At 35.6% G+C, this 24,864-nt stretch overlaps 1 protein-coding gene across 1 annotated transcript in view; it reads left to right on the forward strand.

Moving 5' to 3' along the window:
• Positions 1-418: 418 nt before the first annotated feature.
• Positions 419-24,864, forward strand: part of LOC136842560 (protein Shroom-like) — a 981,749-nt gene continuing 957,303 nt past the window's right edge. The window contains exon 1 of the mRNA XM_067110017.1: positions 419-1,403. Coding sequence (XP_066966118.1) covers positions 1,342-1,403 — 62 coding nt within the window. The 5' untranslated portion in view covers positions 419-1,341. The remainder of the gene's footprint in view (positions 1,404-24,864) is intronic.

The raw sequence follows: 24,864 nt of genomic DNA on the forward strand, positions 1-24,864 counted from the left end.
AGACAATAAACGTTGTATCGATTCATCTCTGTCATGTTGTTTCAAGTTGTCCTTCTTAACTGCTTACATGTGACTTTGTTATTATGAAATGTCGAATCTTTTATTCGCATAAAGGATAACTTCTTATCTGTTCTGTCTGTTATTCTTTTTGACGTTAACTTTTCCTATTTTGGGGAGCTGAAGTTACTTCCGGCAGCTGCACATATATTTCTTTGTTTCTTTGCTTATTCTGTCGTTTTAATATACGCTTCCCAGCACTGATTTTATTACCGATAACGAAATCCATGAATGATTATAGCAATGAGTCATTTAATGCTTATTTGTGTGGTAAGGTAACCGAGACACAGTGCACCACGAAACTCTTATGTATCCAGTATAGAAGCTATAAAGTGTTCATTATTATCTGTTATATCCTCAGGATCATCATCATCATCATCATCATCGTCTCAACGCCAGGTCAAATCATCTATAACGTCAGTTTATAATGGTATTGTACCTGTGGTCGATTCTGCATGAACGCAAAAGATCTTAGCATCTTTCGTTTCCCTCGGGAGAAAGAAAAGATTTGTCGACTCTCCTTCAGGTTTAAACTACGAAACTACTGAAACTACTGAATATTTTCGGCAAGACCTGGAAGGCGGTAACTGCTTGTGATGTTCTATGGACATCTTCGATGCATTTTACCAGTTCGATCTACGTCGTGGGATTAGATGAGCACTGTGAAGTGTTCGCCTTCTTCTAAAGTGAGAACTGGTAGAATTGCTTCCGAACGACTATTTCAAGAAAAAGAAATGCCATGTCCAACGAACTTAAGAGCCTATGGCAACATTTAATAGCGACGCAAGTGTTTTGTGAAATATTTGATTTTCGACTAATAAAGACCCCTCTCGGAGAAGTGGAATCCAGCTCGCAGTGCGAGACGTTTCCCGTTTCTTCATGCAGGGATTCCTTTTAATTTAATGATACAGTATATTTATTTTCTCGAATCTTTACGCACATGCTGGTTTAGTGCATTTACTCACGTGCCTGCTTTTGTTTCTAGTGCTTTTAGTGCTTGCAAAATACACTTGAAGTATCTGGACGCTAGCTCCAGCGAGATAACGTCTCAGAATCATATCATGAAATCGAATGAAGTCAGTGAAGTGCAATTTCCTTTCAACATTACCGCAGTTTATTGTTAAAGAAAAATACAATGAAAATTGTCAAGTGTTTTTCAAGCCGAGTGAATGTGATCGTGATGACATTACATCATCGTCGGCGTCTTCATCACAAAGGAAGTCGTCTAAATTTACTGTGTTGATATTTTTGTTCCCTTACATACAGTAGACCATCGCCGCCATCATGTCCAACGCCAAATGGAGTTTAATGAGTGTGGTCAAGCTCTTCAGAAAACCGTCTAGAAGGTCTGTTCACGTTGTATTTAGTTTTTTTTGGTTTGTTTTAAGTTTTGCTTCTTATTTTTATATTGATAAGAACATTAATTGATTAACACCCCTACACACACATACATATATATACAGTATATATATGTGTATAGATATATGTATACATATATACATATATATAGCCTTCTTGTCGTTATTTTAGGATATTTTTTTATATAGGCGTTTCATGGATGTTTTAAATCATCCATTGTGACGAAACCAAAGAAAAAACTGTAATGTAGATTCTTACACAGGGTATCCTCGAACTTTCTGCTTCCCATTCAAAACCAAATACAACCCATGCTTGACGAACGTAATTGATTTGTAAATGTCAGTTTATGTACGTGCATCTTCCAATTTTCACCCTTTGTTTTTATAAATTATATTTTCAGATTTTTTGTTTTCTTCAGTATCTGTATGGCAGTCTTTTTTGTATTTTAATATTTAAACCAGTAAGACAATAACTTACTGTTAGTTTCTGTGATTTTTTATCGAGAATCTACCTGTGACTAAAACGATAAAAGTTTTCAACATATCCATGTACTCGAGATATGAGTTATGTGACAAAGTGGTAAATATAAAAGTGGATACACTGGGACATGGCACATATGCTTCCAATCCGTTATCAGGTATAAAGATAAGGTTGGCCAGACATTTCTTATTTTATATGTGTGTTATTCCCAAGCAAACAATACTAGGATTCTAAGTCTGCCTATTTCTGGTAAAACTAAGGTATACTTACTTTGTGTGCACAAAATGAATTTCGTTCGACTTTGTATTTTGTAAGAGACGTTTTCTTTTAGATCAGTTGGATGACAGTTTGTTTAGAGGCACGCATATGACTGTGGTGGGATGGAGCATCTAGAAAAATAGACTGATAGACAAAATGAGCAGCATTTACGTAAAGGAGATAGCCTTGTCAATATCAAAGGGCAACGAAATTTTTTTTACAGGTCGTGATAGTGTATAGATGGATATTTTAAAAGTTTTGCTAATAAACCGTTAAATACGGTATGCGCGCGTTTGTTTGGAATACCAAAGATCATGATTTTTATTGGAACATATAATCTCTAAGTGAATAATTAGATTATGTATATACAATACTTCTAGAAAGATTCAAATAGAGAGATATATATATGTAATGTATGCATTCGTGAACATACACTTGTGATTTTTGTTATATGTGCATGTAAATCGCCATAAATCTAATGTATGCACGTGTGAACATACATATGCAATTGCAATATTATAAATCAGTATGTGCTTACACGGCTGTACATCTGTTGTCGTTACATGATTCCCATGAGCAGAGAATTGCAGCCGTATCGCCTGGAAAGATTCCTCGGCAGCTGCTCATGTAAAGCTACAAAATGGGCTAACAAGGCGTGTCCCTTACAATTTCCTTAATGATAGAAGGGAGTCCTTTCTCTTATCACGTCGGCGCTGTGTTACCATCGTAATTACTGTACAGCAGCCAGTTTAAGTGTTACTCCATGACTTGCCGAAACCCTAATAGTAAAGATCAGGGCTCGGTAATCAGGGCTGAGCGGCGACGCTCCATCACGACTGATGATATGCATCGTCTCGACCAGAAGCATTTCTGTCTGTAATGTCTCGTGGTCTTACGGGTGTGACCTTGAGGTCTTTTCGGCTTTCGGGAGCAGCAAGATTTCGTTGAGGGCTAGATAACATGCAAGCTGGAGACTCTCTCTCTCTCTCTCTCTCTCTCTCTCTCTCATGAGTATTTTATGGAAAATCTATATGAAGATTTTATTTTCTTCAGCCCAAATTATTTATTTATGGTGTCTATGGCCTCATTCGTTGCGACGCCAGTTTGCAATTACCAGTTAATGTGTGTGTGAGTGTGCTGTTTCTCAGGCGGTTAGATTTTCGAATCTCTCTCTCCTTTGCCTTCAGCAGGCACTTCGGAGCAGCCCCTGGGGTCTATTGAGATTGCTTGAGGAATTGCATAATCATTCTCTTCATCGCTAAAAGGAGTTAATGCGGTCAAAGCCTTCAGTCTTGCTTATGTTTATTTATTTATTTGTTGTTGACTTGCTCTTCATTGACTTTATCATATAGAAGTGACGTGCATTTGACAAATAATGTCAACTTCCAATTAGGTTCGAGAATGGATGGGTTTTCTACTCAGAATTTATGCAGTAGATAGTTGTTATTATTATTCAAAATCGCTGAAGGGGGCGGGTTAAAATACTTTCAAGCGGGCGTTAACTGTTTCACGCACTTTCTTCAAAACGGAGCTTAATCGCCCATCACGAAATGTCATGTCCGACACACGTAATTAGAGGAGACCTAAAAACAACAACAGGTCATAACACCGTCGTAAAACCCGACTCCAAATGGACTTAGCACGCCCTTCGTGACGTCTAACATAAACCTCGTCCAGTGGTTAAGAGAGCAGAAGGATGGCTAATGAAGGCGTCTTTATTCATCCACTCGCAAAGACATTGTTGGTAATCAGGTTGGTCGTAATGGTACACAGCCCTTCGTGTGTTTACGGTCATGAGCTCTGTCGGTCACCTTATGAAGATTCGACCCAGCCTCTCTCTCTCTCTCTCTCTCTCTCTCTCTCTCTCTCTCTCTCTCTCTCTCTCTCTCTCTCTCTGTCATGTATAGAGGTTTGTCTGAGGGAAATGTGGATCATGCATTCTATCATATGATGTCGAAACTCTCTCTCTCTCTCTCTCTCTCTCTCTCTGTCATGTATAGTGGTTTGTCTGAGGGAAATGTGGATCATGCATTCTATCATGTGATGTCGAAACTCTCTCTCTCTCTCTCTCTCTCTTGTATAGTGATTTCTCTGAGGGAAATGTAGATCATGCATTCCATCATGTAGTGTCGAAACTCTCTGTCTTATTGTGCGTGTTTTTTATGCACCTAAAGTTCTGCCTCACAAAGTTTGTGTAACTTTTCATAATCTAATGCTTAATGTCTAAGGTATAAGACACTATGTATTGGAGTGTATTTAGACAATTTTACACGTTAATCAACACTAGTAAAAAGACCTTATTTTGAGAAGAAAGATCGCAGACATAACAGCATCTCTAATAAGACGTTGAATTGAGCCTTTCCGAGTGCTAAAGAACTATTTATTTCACAGTATCACAATTTTACACAAGTATATGTTTATGATCTCATAAATATTTTAAATTCATCATCGGCACAAAGTCCAGTGCGATAAAATCCATATGTAACCCAACAGGAAAATAGATGTTTTTTCAAGAAAGCCTTTGACAGAGGTAATCTAGTTGCAGTTCTTTATTCTTTCACGGTTGAAGGATAAAATATAATAATTTATCCTAAATAAAGGAGAGAAACGAGAAGAAGGGTCTCCATTGTCCATAGGAATCCTTGTGAAACAAATCACTGTGGGTTTCCCCGATAAAATATTTACATAGGAGGATTAAAAAGGATAAATGATGGTGAATTAACTCGACCATTGTTAGTCATATTGAAAGCACGAGTCACGGTGTAAACTGTGATACATCACGGGGTGTGTTCAGAGGTTGATGTGTGATCCGGAGCAAGATTAAGGAGTCAGTATAATTTTTTTAATGAACTTTCTTGCCACCTTTCACACGTAAAGGCCTTTCAAAGGTCTTTGGTTTTTCATAAGATATTTAACCTTCATGACCCGCGAAGTATTGCGGCGTCAGGTTCATAACCGCAGATATGACGATTATGTTCGATTTTTAGGCATAATGCCCTCTGGCTCTTGAACAAAATATTTTTCAAAACACCAGTAAGGAAGGTTGAGTTGGGCTCTCTTATGCAAAAGCTCTGTTAGATTTCATTCATGAGGTGAAGAAATATGGGTTTCATATCCTTAATGGCTAAAAAAGAGAACATAATACATCTGAATGCTTTTATTTCGAAAAGGGTGCTGTTGCACTAAATTCCTTGTGAGCTACGAATGGAGATAGCGACAAAAGCAGTGCGCGGTCTTATTTTTTGAGGAATCACTTCTCCGTTACCTGATTTATTTAAACAGAATATAATTTTGAATTGAAAAGTATGTGTGTGTATATATGTATAAAAATAAATGTGTAAGAATTTTTATATATATATTTAACTTTTCCTCCATATATATATATATATATATATATATATATATATATATATATATATATATATATATATATATATATATATATATATACATACATTATATATATATATATATATATACACATTATATATATATATATATATATATATATATATATATTACTGGAGGAAAAGTTAAAATGTCACTGTGGTTATAAAAATTTACCGCTTGTAAATTAAAATTGATAATGACTACCAGACGGAAGATGTAAACGATTTACTCAATTTATTGTACTCCCCTAATTTCCAACCCCGTAATTAAGGTTGAAGTCAATTTGATATTCGGTGAAGAGCATTCTGATAGTGGAAACCTCCTCGAAGTTTGGTATGATCACCGAGCATTCACTTCGCTAGATATTTCAGCAACGGAAGCACAGCATTCTCTTGAGTTCTCCTTCCCTACTCCCTCCCCTGAAATGCACAGCTGGCTGAACAGCATAAGTACTACTTGTTCATTCAATTTTCTCCTGGAATCAAATGAGTAAATAATAATTTTTTTGACGTTTTTGTACAGTTTTGTAGACAGATAGCGTCATAATGATGGTATAGTACTTGAATAATGATGTCATAATAATATTTTGAATAATATGTTAAAATAATAATGGAATTCGAATCTGCTGGACGAGATTTAGTTTTGAAAGAAATGTCATTAATGTATGAGGCTACTATGACCATTTCAACACAATCAACTTGTGGCATTCAGTTGGCTTTCAGCAGATGTGTTTTTATCCGTTACCACCAAACTAAAAATTAAATCGTAGGAAGAGCAAAGCTCAGCGAGTATATATATTTGTTACAATAACAGAAAGAAAAGACTTTTAGATATCGAGAATTCATGAATGGGAGAGCTGTTGAAAAAAACAAGGCATATTAGAAAAAAAAACTGTTCGAAAATTTAGCAGTCAAACTTACGTTGCCACTGAATGGCTTACAGGGTCCTGTAGTGTGCCCAGCTTAATATTAGGTATGCCTTCTGTTTCCAAATGCTGAAGATGTATCGAAAGTGATTTACACGCATGTATGTATATATATATATATATATATATATATATATATATATATATATATATATATATATATATATATATATATATATATATATATATATACACATGAATATATAATAGATGAAGTCAGGATTGAATGTATGTTAAGTTATCAAAAGAGTTCTTGGCAATCGACCTAATCAGCGTGTTATAAAATCAGAGTTCATGAAACTTATATTGACAAATATGCTATGTAGCAAAAAATATGCCTTAATACTTATGTTCACAAAGATTTTAATATCATTTGCTTATAAATATGTATATGTATATATATATATATATATATATATATATATATATATATATATATATATATATATATATATATATATATATATATATATAAAGTACTTTCGCATGTTTTTGTGTTTGCGGGCTGGGACGTCCGTCCTTAGATTGAGGAAAAGAGTCAAAACTAATTGGTGAGAGACTTATGTAGGAACAAAAATGAAAATCCATAAGGAAAAGAAAAGACATTTTGCTTGAATGGACAAGGATGGAAAGCCTAGAAATTCCAGGTCGCTGAAAGAGGCATCTGGGATCACTTCTTGAACTTCTTGGATGGAATTTTTTTTTTTTCTACGGAATGAATCCGTTGCTGAGCGTTTACTCGCTCACCAAGACCTGCTATCAAAATGAAAGACAAGAGCGAAAGTGTCTCTTCAGCCACCGCCCTGATTCACATTGATGTTAGACGATGCCTAAAGCACTCTTTGTGGATAATTAAATGCAAGGTTCTCAGACATTTACTTTCAAGCTTTGTTGTTTTCTAGCAAAGAATACGAATAAGGTAAACAGTGTAGGTGTACGTTCCCTTACCCTTGTAGGCATCCCCAAAGCAAAACCTCTTGTCTGCATTCCTTCTGTGAACACTTGGCTGTAATGCAAAAGTGTACTCCATCTGGATTTTTACAGAGTTTAGTTTCGGGTTAACACGTCAGGTAAGACGTGTTTATATGTTGTCTTCACTTTTAGTTTCCATGTCCTAGATCGACTTGAAGGTCCCATTTTCTTGGAAATGTTCTGTCACGACACTCAAATGATTTTTAGTATATATAATTAAACTCGTCGGTCGTTTTTGACTTCTATAAATGGTGAAGAAAGTACATATTTGTTGTTTTTTCTTCAATGAATTAACACTAATCTTGTCACATTACAATGCCAATCAACGTTGTGAGCTTATTAATACAAATTAACTATTCTGTAGTTTCTAGAATTAGAGACGGTTTCAGTAATATTTAGAAGCAATTTCATTTCGCATCTGATAAGAGTGACAGTGTAGGTCACTGTTTTTTTTTTTTTTTTTTTTTTGCTGAATCAGAGAAAGGTTTGCAATATATTGTCTTAATGTTTGGGATGGAACGTTGTTTTAATTATTATTATTATTACTTGGTTGTATTGTAAAAGAAATAGTAGTGTTCCAGAAATAGCTTTATCGTTATCATCATCATCACCATCTTATTATTATTATTATTATTATTATTATTATTATTATTATTATTATTATTATTATTATTATTATTATTATTATTATTATTAGCTATGTGCCAAGATCTGCGTCGCTTTCACCGAGAGTCAGCTGATCTATGTCAGCATCAGGAAATTCTTGATCATTTCGAAGAGTGAATGTCATGCGGTTTGTGCCGCGGATTGCGACGTAAATTGGGTCTTATAAGAATGATTGTAAAGGCCTGAAGTCCGAAGAAAGAAAAATATATCTTTGGAAAGTCGTTTAATTTTACATTTGTCATTAACATCTACAGATTTCCTCATAATATGGATTTTAGATACAAGTTAAAAAAGTATATATTAGTTTTACCAGACCACTGAGCTGATTAACAGCTCTCCTAGGGCTGGCCCGAAGGATTAGACTTATTTTACGTGGCTAAGAACGAACTGGTTACCTAGCAACGGGACCTACAGTTTATTGTGGAATCCGAATCACATTATACCGAGAAATGAATTTCTATCACCAGAAATAAATTCCTCTAATTCTTCATTAGCCGGCCGGAGACTCGAACTGGGGCCTAGCGAGCGCTAGGCACTGAGGTGGTTATCATGACAGTAACTTGTAGTTCATGTGTTTTGTTTTGCGATATTTCAGAGGTCTCTCTCTCTCTCTCTCTCTCTCTCTCTCTCTCTCTCTCTCTCTCTCTCTGTCCTCGAAGTTTGAGTGGTTGTGGGTTCAGCTTACAAATTGAATGACCAGCGTTCGATCCCCGAACAGGACGAAGAAGGAATGATATAGGAGAGTTCCCTAATCTCATTTATCCTGCGGTTGATATAAGCAGTTAATCATGTACCTGCTTGTCAGCCGACTGTTGTGAGTTGCAGTTGGGAGGAAGAGAAAGAAAGCAAAGAAAAATGTGCTTTATGTATTGCTGTAGTTGGTACATACTGATGAGATATATTTAAAGTTTTTTGACTGTCGAGTAGTCTCTCTCTCTCTCTCTTCTTCTTCTTCTTCTTCGTTTAACGTGCAATTTCCCATATTTCATATGGGGTAAGCACGATGCCTTCTTTTGAAGGGCTTTGATTTGGCGTTGGGGTAGGCCGTAGCCTCGATCGGCTGCCCTGCCTGACATCGCTTAGACTCCGGTAGCACATGCGTATATGTATATGTATCGTGCCAAATCCCCACCTCCCTTTCTCCCAGCAGCGAGGAGACGTGAGTGGTTAGGCCAACAGTTCGAGACGTGTAAGGCATCTGTTATGTTTTTAGAAGATGTTGGAGTGGCTTTGTTTGTGTGTGTATTTGTTTGTAACACCCATTTGCTTTCAGCAAACCTATCCGTTGATTACATACATAATCCCGGGGTGTCTACACGGATAGCAAAGTGTCCACCCCATGACCTCTCTCTCTCTCTCTCTCTCTCTCTCTCTCTCTCTCTGTATATAGATGTTCGCGCGATTTCCTCCCTTTTGTAAAGATAATTGACTTATGCTCTTACGGGTGCTTGACTGAAGAACTCCCCATTAGTAAATGCAGTTAAACCCGTTTTTTTTTTTTTTTTTTTTTTTTTGTAACGGTGGATGGTTAGTCCCATTATGTATTTACAAGCATTAACGTCACCGTGAGGAAAAGTCATTTGCATTTATGGCGTTCTTATGTTTTTGCTTCGTTATTTCGCCATTAAATTACGCTTCTTCAAGCTTCCCTATGAAAAATCATGGCTTACGTCATTAGCGTGAGTACGGTGTTATTAGGTGATTCTTGCTGTGAGTCATGTTTCTTGTGTTATTTGATCGTTGCTTGCGATCTAGTCACTACGTGTGTCATGCTTCACTGTCAGCTTCATTGTGGAAAATATGATCAAGGTTTATTGTAAACTGCAATGTTATTCTGTTAGGATTGTTGTTATGCAATAGATGTATTGTGTTCTACCATGTAAAATGAGAATAACACATAATTATAGGCAGAAACTGGAAGCTGGTATTTTATATTGTTCTGCCCAGAGAGAGAGAGAGAGAGAGAGAGAGAGAGCATTATCTAAAGGTCGGAAAATTTTGGCTTGACTCTTGCAAAATCTTTATGTTCATTCTTCATGGTAATGAGTAACTGTTTATAAAACAAATTGCTCATAACACGAAAGTAAGGAAAAACAGTAGGCATTTTAAAACGAAAGCTCCATTTTTATCATCCCAAAACATTTTTGTATTACTTAGAGGGCACTGGGGCTTTAAGTCTATGGCTTTAATACTCCTCATTAAGGAAGGAATTTTTCAACGCCCTAAAATTTTGGTGCCACGTTCTTCGTAAACAATCTCGTCTTTTGTTTTACAAATTTGATCAAGGTATTTCTCTTTTTTTCATATATCTCTGAAATTTACTCTACCCTCGAAAGGGGATTATGATTTCTTTGAACCATTGACTTTTCTTCTTTTGGAGTTGTTCATCCTTTTTCCTTGTGTAATTTACCATCAGCTTTTCCTATCACTGGAGTGCTTTACGGGTCCCTAAGAGGAATTTTTCTTCATTGCGGTTTCAACCCCTTTTTCATTATTTGAATTACTGTTCTTATAAAACTTCAGAGACTGGACATTCGTTGCTTGTCTAAACTGGGTTAGATTGAGAGCTTTCTTTCTTGTTCATAACCCAAATCTTACTGTAAATCATGACTGGCTGTTTTCGTCTTGTAGGTAATGTAAAAATGATACATCGGATGACGCTTTCTTGAACTGGTGGTCTGTGCCATTGCCTCTTCTTCACCCATGTGGTACACGCCTGCTCTTGCCTCCAGCCAACAGGGAAGTTTTGGCCTTAAGATCCGTAGTTGTGTTGATTTCATACTTTCCATGTTCTGGGATGACATCGTATTAGACGCTTATGGCGACGAACTCCTTGTTGCCTATAAGTGAAAGAGTTCTTTGAAACTTTTATTTTATTTTATCTATTTATTTATTTATTTTTGGTCCTCTCCGACAGGAGAAAGTTAAGAAAGAATTTTATATTTTAAGCTGCCGATAATCGGACTTAAATAAAATTGAAGCAAATGTGATGAATATTATCATCTGAGGAAATACGGATAAAACAACCTAAATCCGAGAAATGTGTTTGGTCAGACATAAGTATACACGCACGAGTAGTTACAGTAACTTGCATTGTCATGCAAGCTAATAAGGTGTGTTTATAAGACAAAATTGTAATCTGTACTCTTGAAATAAAGGCGATGAATTTGTTGTGAAAACAAAGATATTATCATTGTGCTCTCTGATCTACTGCTATAAGATCTATCAATAGGTGCCGGAGCGTTGAAAAAAAAAATTACGTCATCTGTACGAGATTTCAGCCCTTTTGGCCTTAAAAATGCAGCAGTAGCCGCAGGCCCCTCTAGGCATATTCCCAGACATAACTTGGTAATGTTACCTGCTAGTAACGGAAGAGTGACAACGCAGAGCTAAATGGCGTAACGGAGTCAGACAGTTGATGCCGTGATCACAACGGTGTTATTGTCACTAATGAGGTGGTTTGGTTGTTAGTAACATGGCCATGACAATGAGGGATGAAGAATGACGATTTCACGGTTCTCGTAATAACATATTAAGCGAGCTTGGCTGTTTGTTTTCGTATGTTTATTAGAAAATTATTATTGTTGCTGTTTTGTTGTCATGTCTTGTGACTGTTATTATTATTATTAAATATGGCTGTTGTAGTCTTTCAAACTAAAATATATCGCTCAAGGACGAGAATCCGCCTGCCTATATATCTTTGCCATAGAACGACAATGTTGGCTTAAGAAATAAACAGTAACACAGCAGTCTCCGTTATGTAGGATTATGCAGCAAATGAACTAGACTTGATGGTGTGACTTAGCAACGATTTAGATTTAAGAAAGAACTTCACGTGGAAGAAATTATCTCTTACCTACAATATTTTCTCTGTTTTATGAAAGGATACACCGCGAACAACGGAGCAATAATTTTTCGAAAGACAACGAAGACGGCTGTTATTTTCGATATCTTCTTTATAAGCTATCTTTGTACTGGCTTTCTCCTCCAACTACAGGGAATCGAGCATTGTATCCCTGTAGTTGGAGGAGAAAGCAAGTACAAAGATAGCTTATAAAGAAGACATCGGAAATGCCTGCCGTCATCGTTTGCCTTTCGAAAAATTATTGCTCCGTTATTCACGATGTGTCCCTTCATACAGTAGAGAAAATATTGTATTTGTTAGAAATAATTTCTTGCACGTAAAATTCTTTCTTAAATCTACATCTTTGCTAAGTTACAGCATCAAGTCTAGTTCATTTGCTGCCATTATTCTACTTAACGGAGACTGCTGTGTTATTGTTTATTTCTCAAGCCAACATTGTCGTTCTATGGCAAAGATAGGCAGGCGTATTCTTTTTGGACATTCTATTATATTTGATCATTTTTAAGCCGTTCCATTTGAAGACTGAAGTGGCATTAAATATGGGAGGCAATAGGCATGAATTTGAAGGAAAGTCTTAGTCGTACTTCGAAATTTTTTTTAAATATCATCACTACTGGTTTAACGCCAAGCGCTGTCGAGAGAAATCGCTTTAGGACTCATAAGATTCAACATGAATTTTTTGAAATTCAGTATTTATAGGCTCTTAACTGTGATGATTGTACATTAAATTATTTAAAGGAATAAAATAACAGCAATAATCTTGAGTTGAAGATTAGCTTGGTTTGACTCCCACGTAAAACAAGTTACACTCTACGAAATCTTAACGATCCTTTTCACAGCCTACAGTATATTGACAGTACTGTATTCAAAACAACCACAACGATGTTGGGTATTTGGCATTGACAACGAAGGTATTGCTTGTTGAAAATATGACATTTTAGTCATGAAAATAAGTGATACTGACATCTTTAGATGATCAGTGATGAGAGTACTGTCTGTTTCATTTGGTAATATATATTGATCATGACACTGATCATTGAGTAGAGAGCCTCACTAATGATGTGCAACTGAAAAGTAATATGGGCCGAGAATGAACAAATATGCGGATTCTATGCATGTGATCTTTTGAGATGCAATGGAATCTAAGGTTGGTATTACCTTTTGGAAAGGCGTTCAGTTTTTTTTCCAGTCTACCTCCACCAACGGATTTGGAGCCAGGTTACGTTTTCACCAGTTGTTTCAGTTATTTTTTTTTTTTAGCAGAGAGTTATGAATGGGAACAGAGTTTCATTTATATATTCAGGTGGCTTTCTAGAGATAAATGTCCTTTGGGTCAAGGTGACACAGTTTTGGTGGTTATTTTTGCATATTAATACATTATAATTGCAGTTCCTTATTGTTTACTAAATTTGACCTTTGCAGCAAGATCACAGATCTTCGGTTGTTTGACCGCTCCATATAGGCTACGTCTATATAATCGTGCATTCCTTCATAGCATTCCCTAATAATCAACTAAGTTACCAAGTTAGGCTTACACAGGTCAGGACATAGAACAAGTTAAAATTTGTGTATGATTTGCGCTCATATGAGCCAGAAAATGGCAATGCGTTCATTAATTTGCTATTGAATGGCTATGGTGGAGGTGTGCTCCTTACTAAATGGTCCATTTTTTTTATCTTTACTTTGATTTTGCTATGACGTGTCTCTTGGTAAATGAGAGGGAGTAGGGAGCACTTTTAAAGGCCTTTTTGATAATTTGCTACGCAGGATTCTTAACACAAGTACAAACTTCACCAGGGTTGATGGTGACATTTATTTCAGAACTGCATCGCTAACTGCCATGTGAACATAAGTATTTTACGCATTCATGTGGTTTCGCTGTGAGTTTGTATGGCTTTTCAAAGCTCTTAAACCATAAAAATCTCATACACAAGAAAATAGTATGTTGTATGAAGACGTTTCATGTTTCACTTAAACATGCTTCAATTAATATCTATGGGACTGTTCATACGAACAGGGGATGCAAAATTACAACTCTCGTTCTTCAGGACTAGAGAGATATGTAAGCGGGCTATATCCAGACGGAAATATTCTGTTGTTGTTATAGCTATTGCTGTTAATAACGACCCGAAATTCAAAGATTTATGTTTTTACCACTGTTATATTACTTTTCTGTTCATCTGTTCATCTTTTTTTTCTGGAATTGGGACCCAGAATAACCTTAAGGCTTCATCGTATTTTAATCAGTTATGACAGTTTGTCCTATGAATGGAGAAGGAAAGAAACAGGTCTGAAGCACTTTAAAAATTAAACTACTTTCAGAAGATAAACCAATGGTTTCATAGGTAGTAAACTACTGTTTCATAATGTATGCCTCCGGGTTATTTGACGATGTAGAAGGTTAACTTTACTGAATGCATTCACACACACAAACGTGTGCGCACGAGCGCGCCTGCGTGCGTGTGTTTGTGTATCAGGATGTGAGATAGGAAAAGGGGTAATAAATAGGGTGTTGAATGGGTAATGTTTGCAGATGATGAAGTGCTGATTTGGGATAGTGAAGAGCAACTACTGAATCTAGCAAAAGTTTCATATTGTTTGCCAGAGGAAAAAGTCTCGAGTAAATGTGAGCACGAAAAGGTTATAAGAGTAAATGGAAACACGAAGATGAGGCAATGGATAATAAAAAATAGAAGTGGTTGATTCGTATGAGTATTTAAAGCTAGGTGGGATGAGAGAAAAGATGAATCACAGAATAGAAAGGGATCAGGGGTTGTGCAAAGATTAGGAAGAGATTTGAATTGTCTCTAGAAGCCAAAGTTGGAATGTATGAAGGGGTTGTTGAACTAACTCTCCTTTATGTTGAATGCCGAAGAAAAAAGTTGGAGCTGTTGAGATGAAATGTTTGTGTAGCATATGTTACGTAAGAAGAACTGATATTGCGAGAAATATGGAAATATGTAAAAGCAGTAGTCAGGCTGACATACTGTAGATAAAAGATGAATCAGGTTTCTTCTGAGACTGTTCACATAAGGGGTTCATCCGAGATACCGCAGTTAAATGTGGTAAGGAAAGTTGTCTTGGTTTTACTTTGGAGCCACATGCTGTTAGGGAAACAATATATATATATATATATATATATATATATATATATATATATATATATATATATATAGTATATATATATATATATATATTATAGTATATATATATATATATATATATATATATATATATATATATATATATATATATATATATATATATATATTTATTTTTTATTTTATAGAGAGAGAGAGAGAGAGAGAGAGAGAGAGAGAGAGAGAGAGAGAGAGAGAGAGAGAGAGAAATTTTCGTTCTTCATTGAAGAAATTAGTTTAAATAGCAGTACCTGAAGCAATGTTTTATGGACAATCATGAAAAAGTAACCTTATTTGCTTGGGAAATAGTTAAATTTCCCCTTCTGTTCCTGACATATCTTATAACAAAACTGGATGAAAAGGATATTCTAAGTTTGGATACGTTTTCAGAAATTGTTCTGGTATTATTATAAGAAATTGTGTATGGTTATACTCCATAAGTTTCATAATCTGTAGAGCATTTTGTAAGTTGCCGGGTGTGTATGGCTGCATTTGGGAATACGTTGCATATTTATTTTCTGTGAAACGCTGGTTGGGGAATACGTGCATGTGAGAGTGTGCATGTGTTTGAGAGAGAGAGAGAGAGAGAGAGAGAGAGAGAGAGAGAGAGAGAGAGAGAGAGAAAGGGCAGCCAGCGTTTGTATCATTCAAGGAAGATGGCGTCTCGTTCGAGCCATCTTGAAAAGTCATTGGACCTTTATCAGAGAGAATACCTGTTCAAAGTTATCGGAATCCCAGCTCGTACTTCCTCGGGCACTTCCAGCCATCACAAACCCAGGTCATCCTACACCAGTCTTGCTAACTCTGCTAGGTCCAGGTTGTGTTTCACATGCGTTTCCAACCCTCCCATGTCCAGGTCGTCCTCCACCGGCCTTTGCAGCCTTCCCAGGTCCAGGTCGTTCTTCAGCGGACCTTCAACCCTCCCTCGTCTCCCTCTAACCCTTGCTGGTACAGGTCGTTCTCCAGCGGCCCCTCCGACCTTCACATGTCCCAGACGACGCCGCTAAGTTCCTCCTCTGTCTAGGTTCACTGGAGAGTCCAGGCGCAGATGACATCTGATTGACGACTTTCTAAATGTTTACCAAAACTGTTGTTCCTTAGGATTGCACAGACATGTCTGATAATGATTTTTTCATTATTTATTTACTCTTGCCTGCCTATTTTTTCTTTTACCTTTGCAGCTGAGACCTTCTTTGCTGCTGTTATATGGAAATTATTATAAACCGTCTCTAAAACCATCTGTATATGTTAGAGTATACTGGATGTTTTTCATATGTGCGTCATCAAGCAACAATGAGTTATTTAGTTACATATGTGTATGTGTATGTATGTATGTACATATATATATATATATATATATATATATATATATATATATATATATATATATATATATATATATATATATATATGGTGTCCCCTTTCTGTTAGTGATTAAATTTGAGTATAACAAGCGGTAAGAGTTCCTTCAATTTTCAACCATTTCTGTTTCATTTCCTCCCCTTCGGTTGTTTAAATGCTCCAAAATAATTTTCCATTGTTCCTCTTCGTATTTATTACTTGTTGTGTCCTTTTTTTATTACACAAATGAGGACCTTTGTTCTTCCTGTTTTCTTTCTCCTTATCCTCCTTTCTTCCTTTGATCTCCTATTCTCGCATTGCATGCTTCCTTCTGCACCTCCTCCTTCAGGATTCTTTTTACTCCTGCTTCCCTAGGATTACCTCCAGGGGTGACCAACGTAACGGCTTGATGGGAAAGTGGCAGATGCAGAGGTGAGAAAGGTGAATGGCTGAAAGAGAGAGAGAGAGAAAGAGAGGGAGAAGGAGATGTAACTGTACTCTCTCTCTCTCTCTCTCTCTCTCTCTCTCTCTCTCTCTCTCTCTCTGATTTGTCTGATTGGATGTTTATTAAGTCGCCGGAGTTAGCTTTTTTATGTCTGAATTGTGGTCTGAGTTGCAAGCAGTATTAACAATTTCTTCTTCCAAAATGTAGTTTCTGAGGCCTATTGTTCTGTTTTTGTTGTTAGTGTTAACTCATACTTTGCATATAGAATTTTATATACATGATTCCTTATTATCTGAGCATAAATCAAACGAATCTTAGTTGTCTTGGGTTTCCTTTTAAGAAAGTTTTTTCTGCCTTTGAAACGTTAACTAGATCGCCTTAAATATCTGCCGATTACTTTGAAGTTTATTAATTGTTGATATTATTCATGTTCCATGCTTCTAATGATAGAACAAGTCAAAACACCGTGAACTTCCTTAGCAGGCTTCTACTGAATAGAATGCTCTTATGAGAAAGGAGAGAAAGCAGGATAGTGTAGGTACAATTCAAGTTGAATATAAGTTGAATATAATATATATATATATATATATATATATATATATATATATATATATATATATATATATATTTATATATACATTATATATATATTTCTGACTCACATCGGGATCGAATCCCGGTCTCTCAACTGAAAAGCCAGAGCGCTACCAGTTGACCTTTTATTTGAGAGCCCGGGGTTCGATCCCGACCAGAGTCAGAAATTTATATCTGTGAAACACGTGCTCATGTGTTAATCGATTAGTTCCATATGTACATAATATATATAATTATATATATATACACAGTATATATATACACATATATATATATGTATAAATATATGTATGTATGTATATGTAATATACCCACGTTCGCCGTAAGGGATGGACCACAAAAAAAAAAAAAACAAGAAAACAGTCAGGGGATAACCTGTCTGAGCAAAAACTTCCACTGCATCAGACGCGTCGTACATCTAGAATACTAAGAAGGCTCAGTAATAGTGAGTCGACCGTATTAAGGTTTTCCCTTTTAATAACCATTTCTCTGTTTGGCCACACACAACCACAATTATATATATATATATATATATATATATATATATATATATATATATATATATATATATATATATATATATATATATATATATATATATATGTGTGTGTGTGTGTGTGTGTGTGTGTGTGTGTGTGTGTGTGTGTGTATAAGTCTGTGTAAAATGGCCTTCTTTGTAGTAGTTTGTAAGATGATGATAATAACAATGGCGGTGTGGTGTTCATCATCATTGCCTCAACTGTGGTCACGCTTCAGCGCCGTGTGACGCGAAATTTCTTTGTGCTGTTTCGCCAATTATGTCTTTCCTGAGCTTTATCTTCCACAAATCTCCACTCATTTCCAGCCCCCGCCCCCACAATTCTCATCCAAATAGGTCTGAGTCTTTCAACTCTTCTGGTGCTTACAGACGCTCAGCCGACACTATTAGTACCATTCTCCTAGGGGTTGTGAGAAAGACATGTCCAGACCGTGGTCTACGCTAGAACTTTCGTAATTTCCCTAGTAGTATCAGCTCCAACTCTGTCCTACTCTTTCAACCTGAATATTCTTCTTGAAGCTGTATTCTCAAAACGAAAAATTCTTTTCCATACAGAATTGTAAATTTATACTAACGTATTTTAAAGACGTCATTTGGTAAATTTATCTGTATGCATGACAGACGTCTTTTAAACGTCCTTTCTCAACGTGTACGTAACGGTAGTGACACCTGTTGTTCATTTGCATAATTCCTTATCGGTTTATCACAATGCATCTTCTCCTTTCCTCTCCAATCGTCTTATCATACTGTGCCCTGCAGTAGCTGCCGTTAGCGCATCGTCATCTATGTTGCCTCATAAACAGCTGCTTGTGATTTATTGCAAAAGGAAATTCTTTGGTGGTGACTTTTGAAGAACCACAAACACCTGACAGGCAGCAAAAGATTTAGTTGTTGAGTAATTCTTCAAGGGCCTAGGTTGTTGTTGCTGTTGTTTTTTAAATTATTATTATTATTATTATTATTATTATTATTATTATTATTATTATTATTATTATTATTATTATTATTATTATTCTCCACACTGTTCAGGTGGGAGTATTCTCGATTGTGTCCACGGAAAATGTGGATAAGAGACCATCTGTAGACTTTTTAGTGATGCTAGTGATATTCTGATCTAATCAGGTCTGCAAGGGCTCCATGGCAACCAAAGGCCATTTGCAGTGAATGCCAGAATGACTATGATTTCGTCCTTTTTTTTTTTAATTCATGGCCGAAAGGACAGAGACCTCTCTAGCCTTCGCTAACAAACGTCTGAGGGGAAAAAACAAGAAGTGGAAAAAGGCGCCTTATTCTTTAAAAAAAAAAGTTCATCATCCGCTTAAACACCGACGTTGTATGAGTTTGCTGGCACCTTTGATCTAAATAACTAAAGAAAAGGGAGGAAGTTCAGATATTACGGACAAGAAGCAGCAAAATGTTTCGACTTCCCAACACTGAACATTTATTGAATGAATGCCTTCATAACAGAACCAAGACACTAGAATTTTTGTCAAAGATTTTTATTTCTTCAGATGAATCCCTCGGTTATTTTGTTTGGTACAGTCACATGAGTTTTGTCACAGGGACAGGAAAATGTTATGCCTGCCTAAGAATGATGTATATTTGTTAACAATTTTCTGTCATTCAGAGTTTCTCATACAGTTCTGCTACTTGAAAAGATGCCTACGTTTTCCTTGTTATGAATTCCCCCACTTGAATAATGTGTTTTGGGGCAGATGTTACATTGCAAGTCTTATTTATGATAAAATGCACTGACTCTGACGAGTGCACTTTACTGTCCTATTTTTCATTTCCATCTTTAAATCTCGCTTTCTCGATTCAGTAGTTATGTAAATGTTGCGCGTTTATTCCAGATAGCGTTTAGCAACGAAACGATAACCCACCAATACAGGTTCTTCGACTCTATCAACCGTCTTAAAACTAGAAATATATATGCTGATTGTCCAAGTTTTGTCTTACAGGTTTGTCACTGTGCTTTTACAAAATTTATATTGAAGATTTTGCTCATTTCTCTCTCTCTCTCTCTCTCTCTCTCTCTCTCTCTCTCTCTCTCTCTCTCTCTCTCTCTATCATGTTTACACTTCCATTGTATGCATGTATATATGCATGCGTATGGCTACCTGGTGTTTGCATACATTTTTCACCATACGCCTTTGTCCTTTTTTGGGAAGGATTGAGCTGCGCCAGAAGAGTACAGCCTCCGGGTTTCTCAACAAGTCTTCAGGGATGAGGTTGCTTTCCACCAAGCTCTGTTTCGTTACTGTAGCATATGGTGTTATCCATTTACAGCTAGGTGAACTGGTGGGCGGTTTGACGAGAGTGATCAACGGGCCTATAAAACGTAAGCCGGGCGCTGTGCCTTCAGCCATGGTTCCCCATAGATGTACGTGATCCTATTATGCTCGAATATCACAGAAAAATAAATATAAGTTCCGTATTAAGAACTTTCGTGTCTTTGCACAAATTGTCATGGTACAGGTTGTTCATATATATTATATATATATATATATATATATATATATATATATATATATATATATATATATATATATATATATATAAACACATACACACACACACACACACACACATATATATATATATATATATATATATATATATATATATATATATATATATATATATAGTATATATATATAGAATGCGCGTGTGTGCGTGTAATGTGTGCGCCTGAATGTGCGCGTCTGTGTATATAGTAATGTGTGTATGTGTGTTTGTTTATAATAATGTGTATGTGTGCACGTTATCTTGGTCAACAGTGAGCTCTGATATTAAATATCATCATGAATAGCACCTCACGACAAGAAGATTTCAATTCAATGTTGTCATGCATTCGTACCTAAAGATGGACCACCTGATACGTACAATTGTTACTTACATATTTTTACCCTCTCTCTCTCTCTCTCTCTCTCTCTCTCTCTCTCTCTCTCTCTCTCTCTCTCTCTCTCTCTCTCTCTATATATATATATATATATATATATATATATATATATATATATATATATATATATATATATATATATATATATATATATATGCTTATATGTCACTAAATAGCGAGTGACAATGTATTCAGCAAAGGCCACAAGAAAAATAAAAGGGGAACCAAGCGCTTTCGTGTTATTTCAACACATTTTCGAAAATGTGTTGAAATAACACGAATGCGCTTGGTACTCCTTTTATTTTTCCTGTGGCCTTGACTGAAATATATATATATATATATATATATATATATATATATATATATATATATATATATATATATATATATATATATATATATATATACATACATACATACATACATACATACATACACACACATCTAAATGCATTCATACATCCATACGCTTACATTTACTTTCTCCTTGAAATGATGCTTATACTGTAGTTAATGTTGGTGCATTTTTCAAATGGACAAGGTTGTTGCCTTAGTAATAATCACTTAAGGTCTGTTGTGTAGAAGATAAACGCTTTGAGTCATTACTCAATATTGCTACATTTTTGTCAGTGTTAAGCTCCGCAGGCCAATCAGAATATATTAGCTTTGATTTGTAACAGTTTGCCCTGCTTCGTGCACCTGTCACAGGTTTTGAGGGCTTGTGTGACTGAAAACAATTTTTTTTCAAACATAGCCGAGTTTGCATCTTTTGTGAACAATATCGCATTCTGTTACCCACTTCACCTCTCAAGTTACGTGTTCGTATGACACAAATCCCCGTTTACTTCCCACAACTGTGAGTATTATAAAATAATTTTCTTAATTTGCTTCTAAATACATGAATTGTGCACTATCGAAAAAAATTCCCATAAATAACAATATATCTTGTAGTTTACGGTGCTTGTATCACATAAAACTGTGTATATATATATTTTCTTTTTTGTAGGTTATGTTCCCAGTGTAAACGAAAAACAGGAGCAGCCAAATTTTACCACTCGATGTTTATCAAAATAACTAGGGAATACATAATCCGAAGTAATTATAAGTAAGAGACACTTATGTATATAGGTTTGTTTTCTCCTAATAAGATATGTCTGTTGACACAGTTACCATTGGTGCTTATGCTTCTTCTTTCGTTTGTGTTAGATTTACAGTTCTGAGTTTCGGTTCCCTTAACATAAACAGTAGTACAAGACATTTTCGTGCTTTATGTCTGCTGTATTCTAAATGGAAATTGAATGTGAGATTTAATTTTGAGAAAATAACGACTTTAAACATTTTTCCTATGGTCTTTTTGTTTTGTTTTGTTTTGTTTTTGCAAGGTCCTCTAAGAAATGCCTCCTGGATTAATTAGTGAACTTTAAACTTACATTTCTTATTTTGGGCTCGTAAACAATCAGTGGTGATGGCATCACACAAGACATCGATGACCTTTTAAGGTGCAACGCCAATTAGATATGTTAATCTTGCAGCCCAGCAAAATAAAGCTGTAATAATTTATTTTAATGCTGCTCTGTCGTTAATTTATTAGCTCTGCCGGTAAATGTTCTCTGGGTTTGCGGGTAACATATGAAGCTAAAAATTACAGAAAGAGCATCAAGTGCCACAGATGACATCACCTAAAGATATATTTCTCGATACAAGAAATCGATTTATGAAGCGAACCTTGCTTTTGCTCACAGTTTTAAATTTGTCTCATGCTAACATTTAGAGTTGCTTCTGAGCTTTCTCTTCTACAGCCAGTATTATATCTTTTGTAAACACCATCTGCTTCACGTTCCATTTACGACTCATTTTCTTATTCAACATCTTCGCATCGTGATCTAATGTCTTTTCTTTGTCTTACGATATCACTCTTTCCATAGTGGTATTAAACAGCCATGAATCATAAGATACACTTTTTTCATATCTGATTTTAAATCAAGTCAGCCACTCTCCCGTCTACATACTCTACAACATTTCCTTTTATCATAAAAACTTTAAATTGCTCCCATCACATTATCTTCTATACCATACACCCTCAATACCTTCCACGTTGCACCTCAATCAATTTTGTTAGTCCGTGTATGCCATGTGCAGCTATTTCTCTTAACTTTCATGCTTCTTCCATAACTGGTTCACAATAAGTACATCCACACACAGTTTTCTTTTTTAAACCATACTGTTCTTCCTCTATCAGTCCCACTGTTATCTGTCTTATTTTCTGTCAGTAGTTTAACATAGACTTGCACATCTACCTTTCCATCTTCATTTGATTTCCTATGGGACAACTTAATTTCCCTTTATTACTCGCTACCTTTCACTCTAATTTAATTACTAATTATATTAAATTAAATTAATTTAATTACTAATTCAATTAAATTAATTGCCTCTTTTTTCTGTCTGTCACTCCTCTTCACTACTTTATCCCTCCGCCATATACGTGTAAATGATCTCTGCTGTTATAAAGTCGCACTAACATCTCATTCGTTTATCCCATCTTTTTCTGTTTTTATCTCATATGCTCCTTCCACTTCAGCACCTTTTAACCAAGCCCATTTTATATATGCTGTTCTTACTTCCACCTTATCAAACTCGCTTGTCTAATTAAACGTACATCTGTTATAAATTTCTTGTCACCAAATTATAATCAGGTATATCGCCAGCCACTCTTCTTATTTCATCCGCCAACTTGTTCCTTCATCTACTCCATACTAAAACATAATCTTACAAAGTATGCTTATGCATATTGTTTCTTTTGGGAACCCGGTATATCCAAAATTCAAGCCCCTTTCCAAATACATTTCTCAAACTGTCCATTGTACCTTTCTTGACCTGAGCATTGAACGGTAGTTAGTTGCCCGTGACAGGTAGAAAAGGGCTTGAAATCAGTACTTCGTTCCAAAAGCCTTGCCTTTTGGAGCCACCCCATTTCACGGAAAAAAAATTTCATAGCCTACTTAAATATGAATACATTGTCATTATCATTTTCGTGTCCAGCGCCGTTCTACGCACAAGGCTTCGTTGAAATCCTGCCGCTTACGTACCCATTTCCCGTTCATTACTATTTCATCTCCTTATGGAAATATCGTAATATATATGTATATATATATATATATATATATATATATATATATATATATATATATATATATATATATATATATATATATATATATATATATATATATATATATATATATATATATATATATATATATATATATATATATATCACTTTACTTCAGGTTTCGAACTGTTCGTTCGTGTAAGTTTCTAATTATGTGTCATTTTTCTCAGAATTAAAAACAAATATTCTTTTCGTTACGGTTTTCCTCTCTCTCTCTCTCTCTCTCTCTCTCTCTCTCTCTCTCACACATAAAATTTAGGGAAGTTATTCCATAGGGGATTCTTCAGTTTAAGGTAACCAGCCTAAATTAAAATCTTACTGTTATAACAACACAACACCAATAATAATAATAATAATAATAATAACTAGGAAACCATTTAGAATTATCGAAGCAATTTTAAGTAACTCCGCACTTATATATCATACATTGTATATCTTGAAAAGGACAAGGGAAACTCATCTGCAAAATCCACGTGCGTTTCTGTTTATTTTCTCCTCTTTTGTGTTATAATGAGAGAGAGAATTTTACTGTTGATCAGTTGGATTTCTCCTGGCCAAAAGCAGTAAAACTTCAGCGGGTAAATTTACAAAAGATTTTCTGACAGCCCAGTTAGAGTTTTTGCTATACCCGGTTTTATTTATTTATTTATTTATTTATTTATTTATTTATTGCTTGTGTACGTGTGTGTGTGTGTGTACGTAGAAACAGGCCGCTGTAGGAACATTGGTGTCACTTCGGAACGTTTGTTTCCCAGTCATGGTT

The sequence above is a fragment of the Macrobrachium rosenbergii genome, chromosome 10, assembly GCF_040412425.1.
Source record: "Macrobrachium rosenbergii isolate ZJJX-2024 chromosome 10, ASM4041242v1, whole genome shotgun sequence".
Taxonomy (NCBI): Eukaryota; Metazoa; Arthropoda; class Malacostraca; order Decapoda; family Palaemonidae; genus Macrobrachium; species Macrobrachium rosenbergii.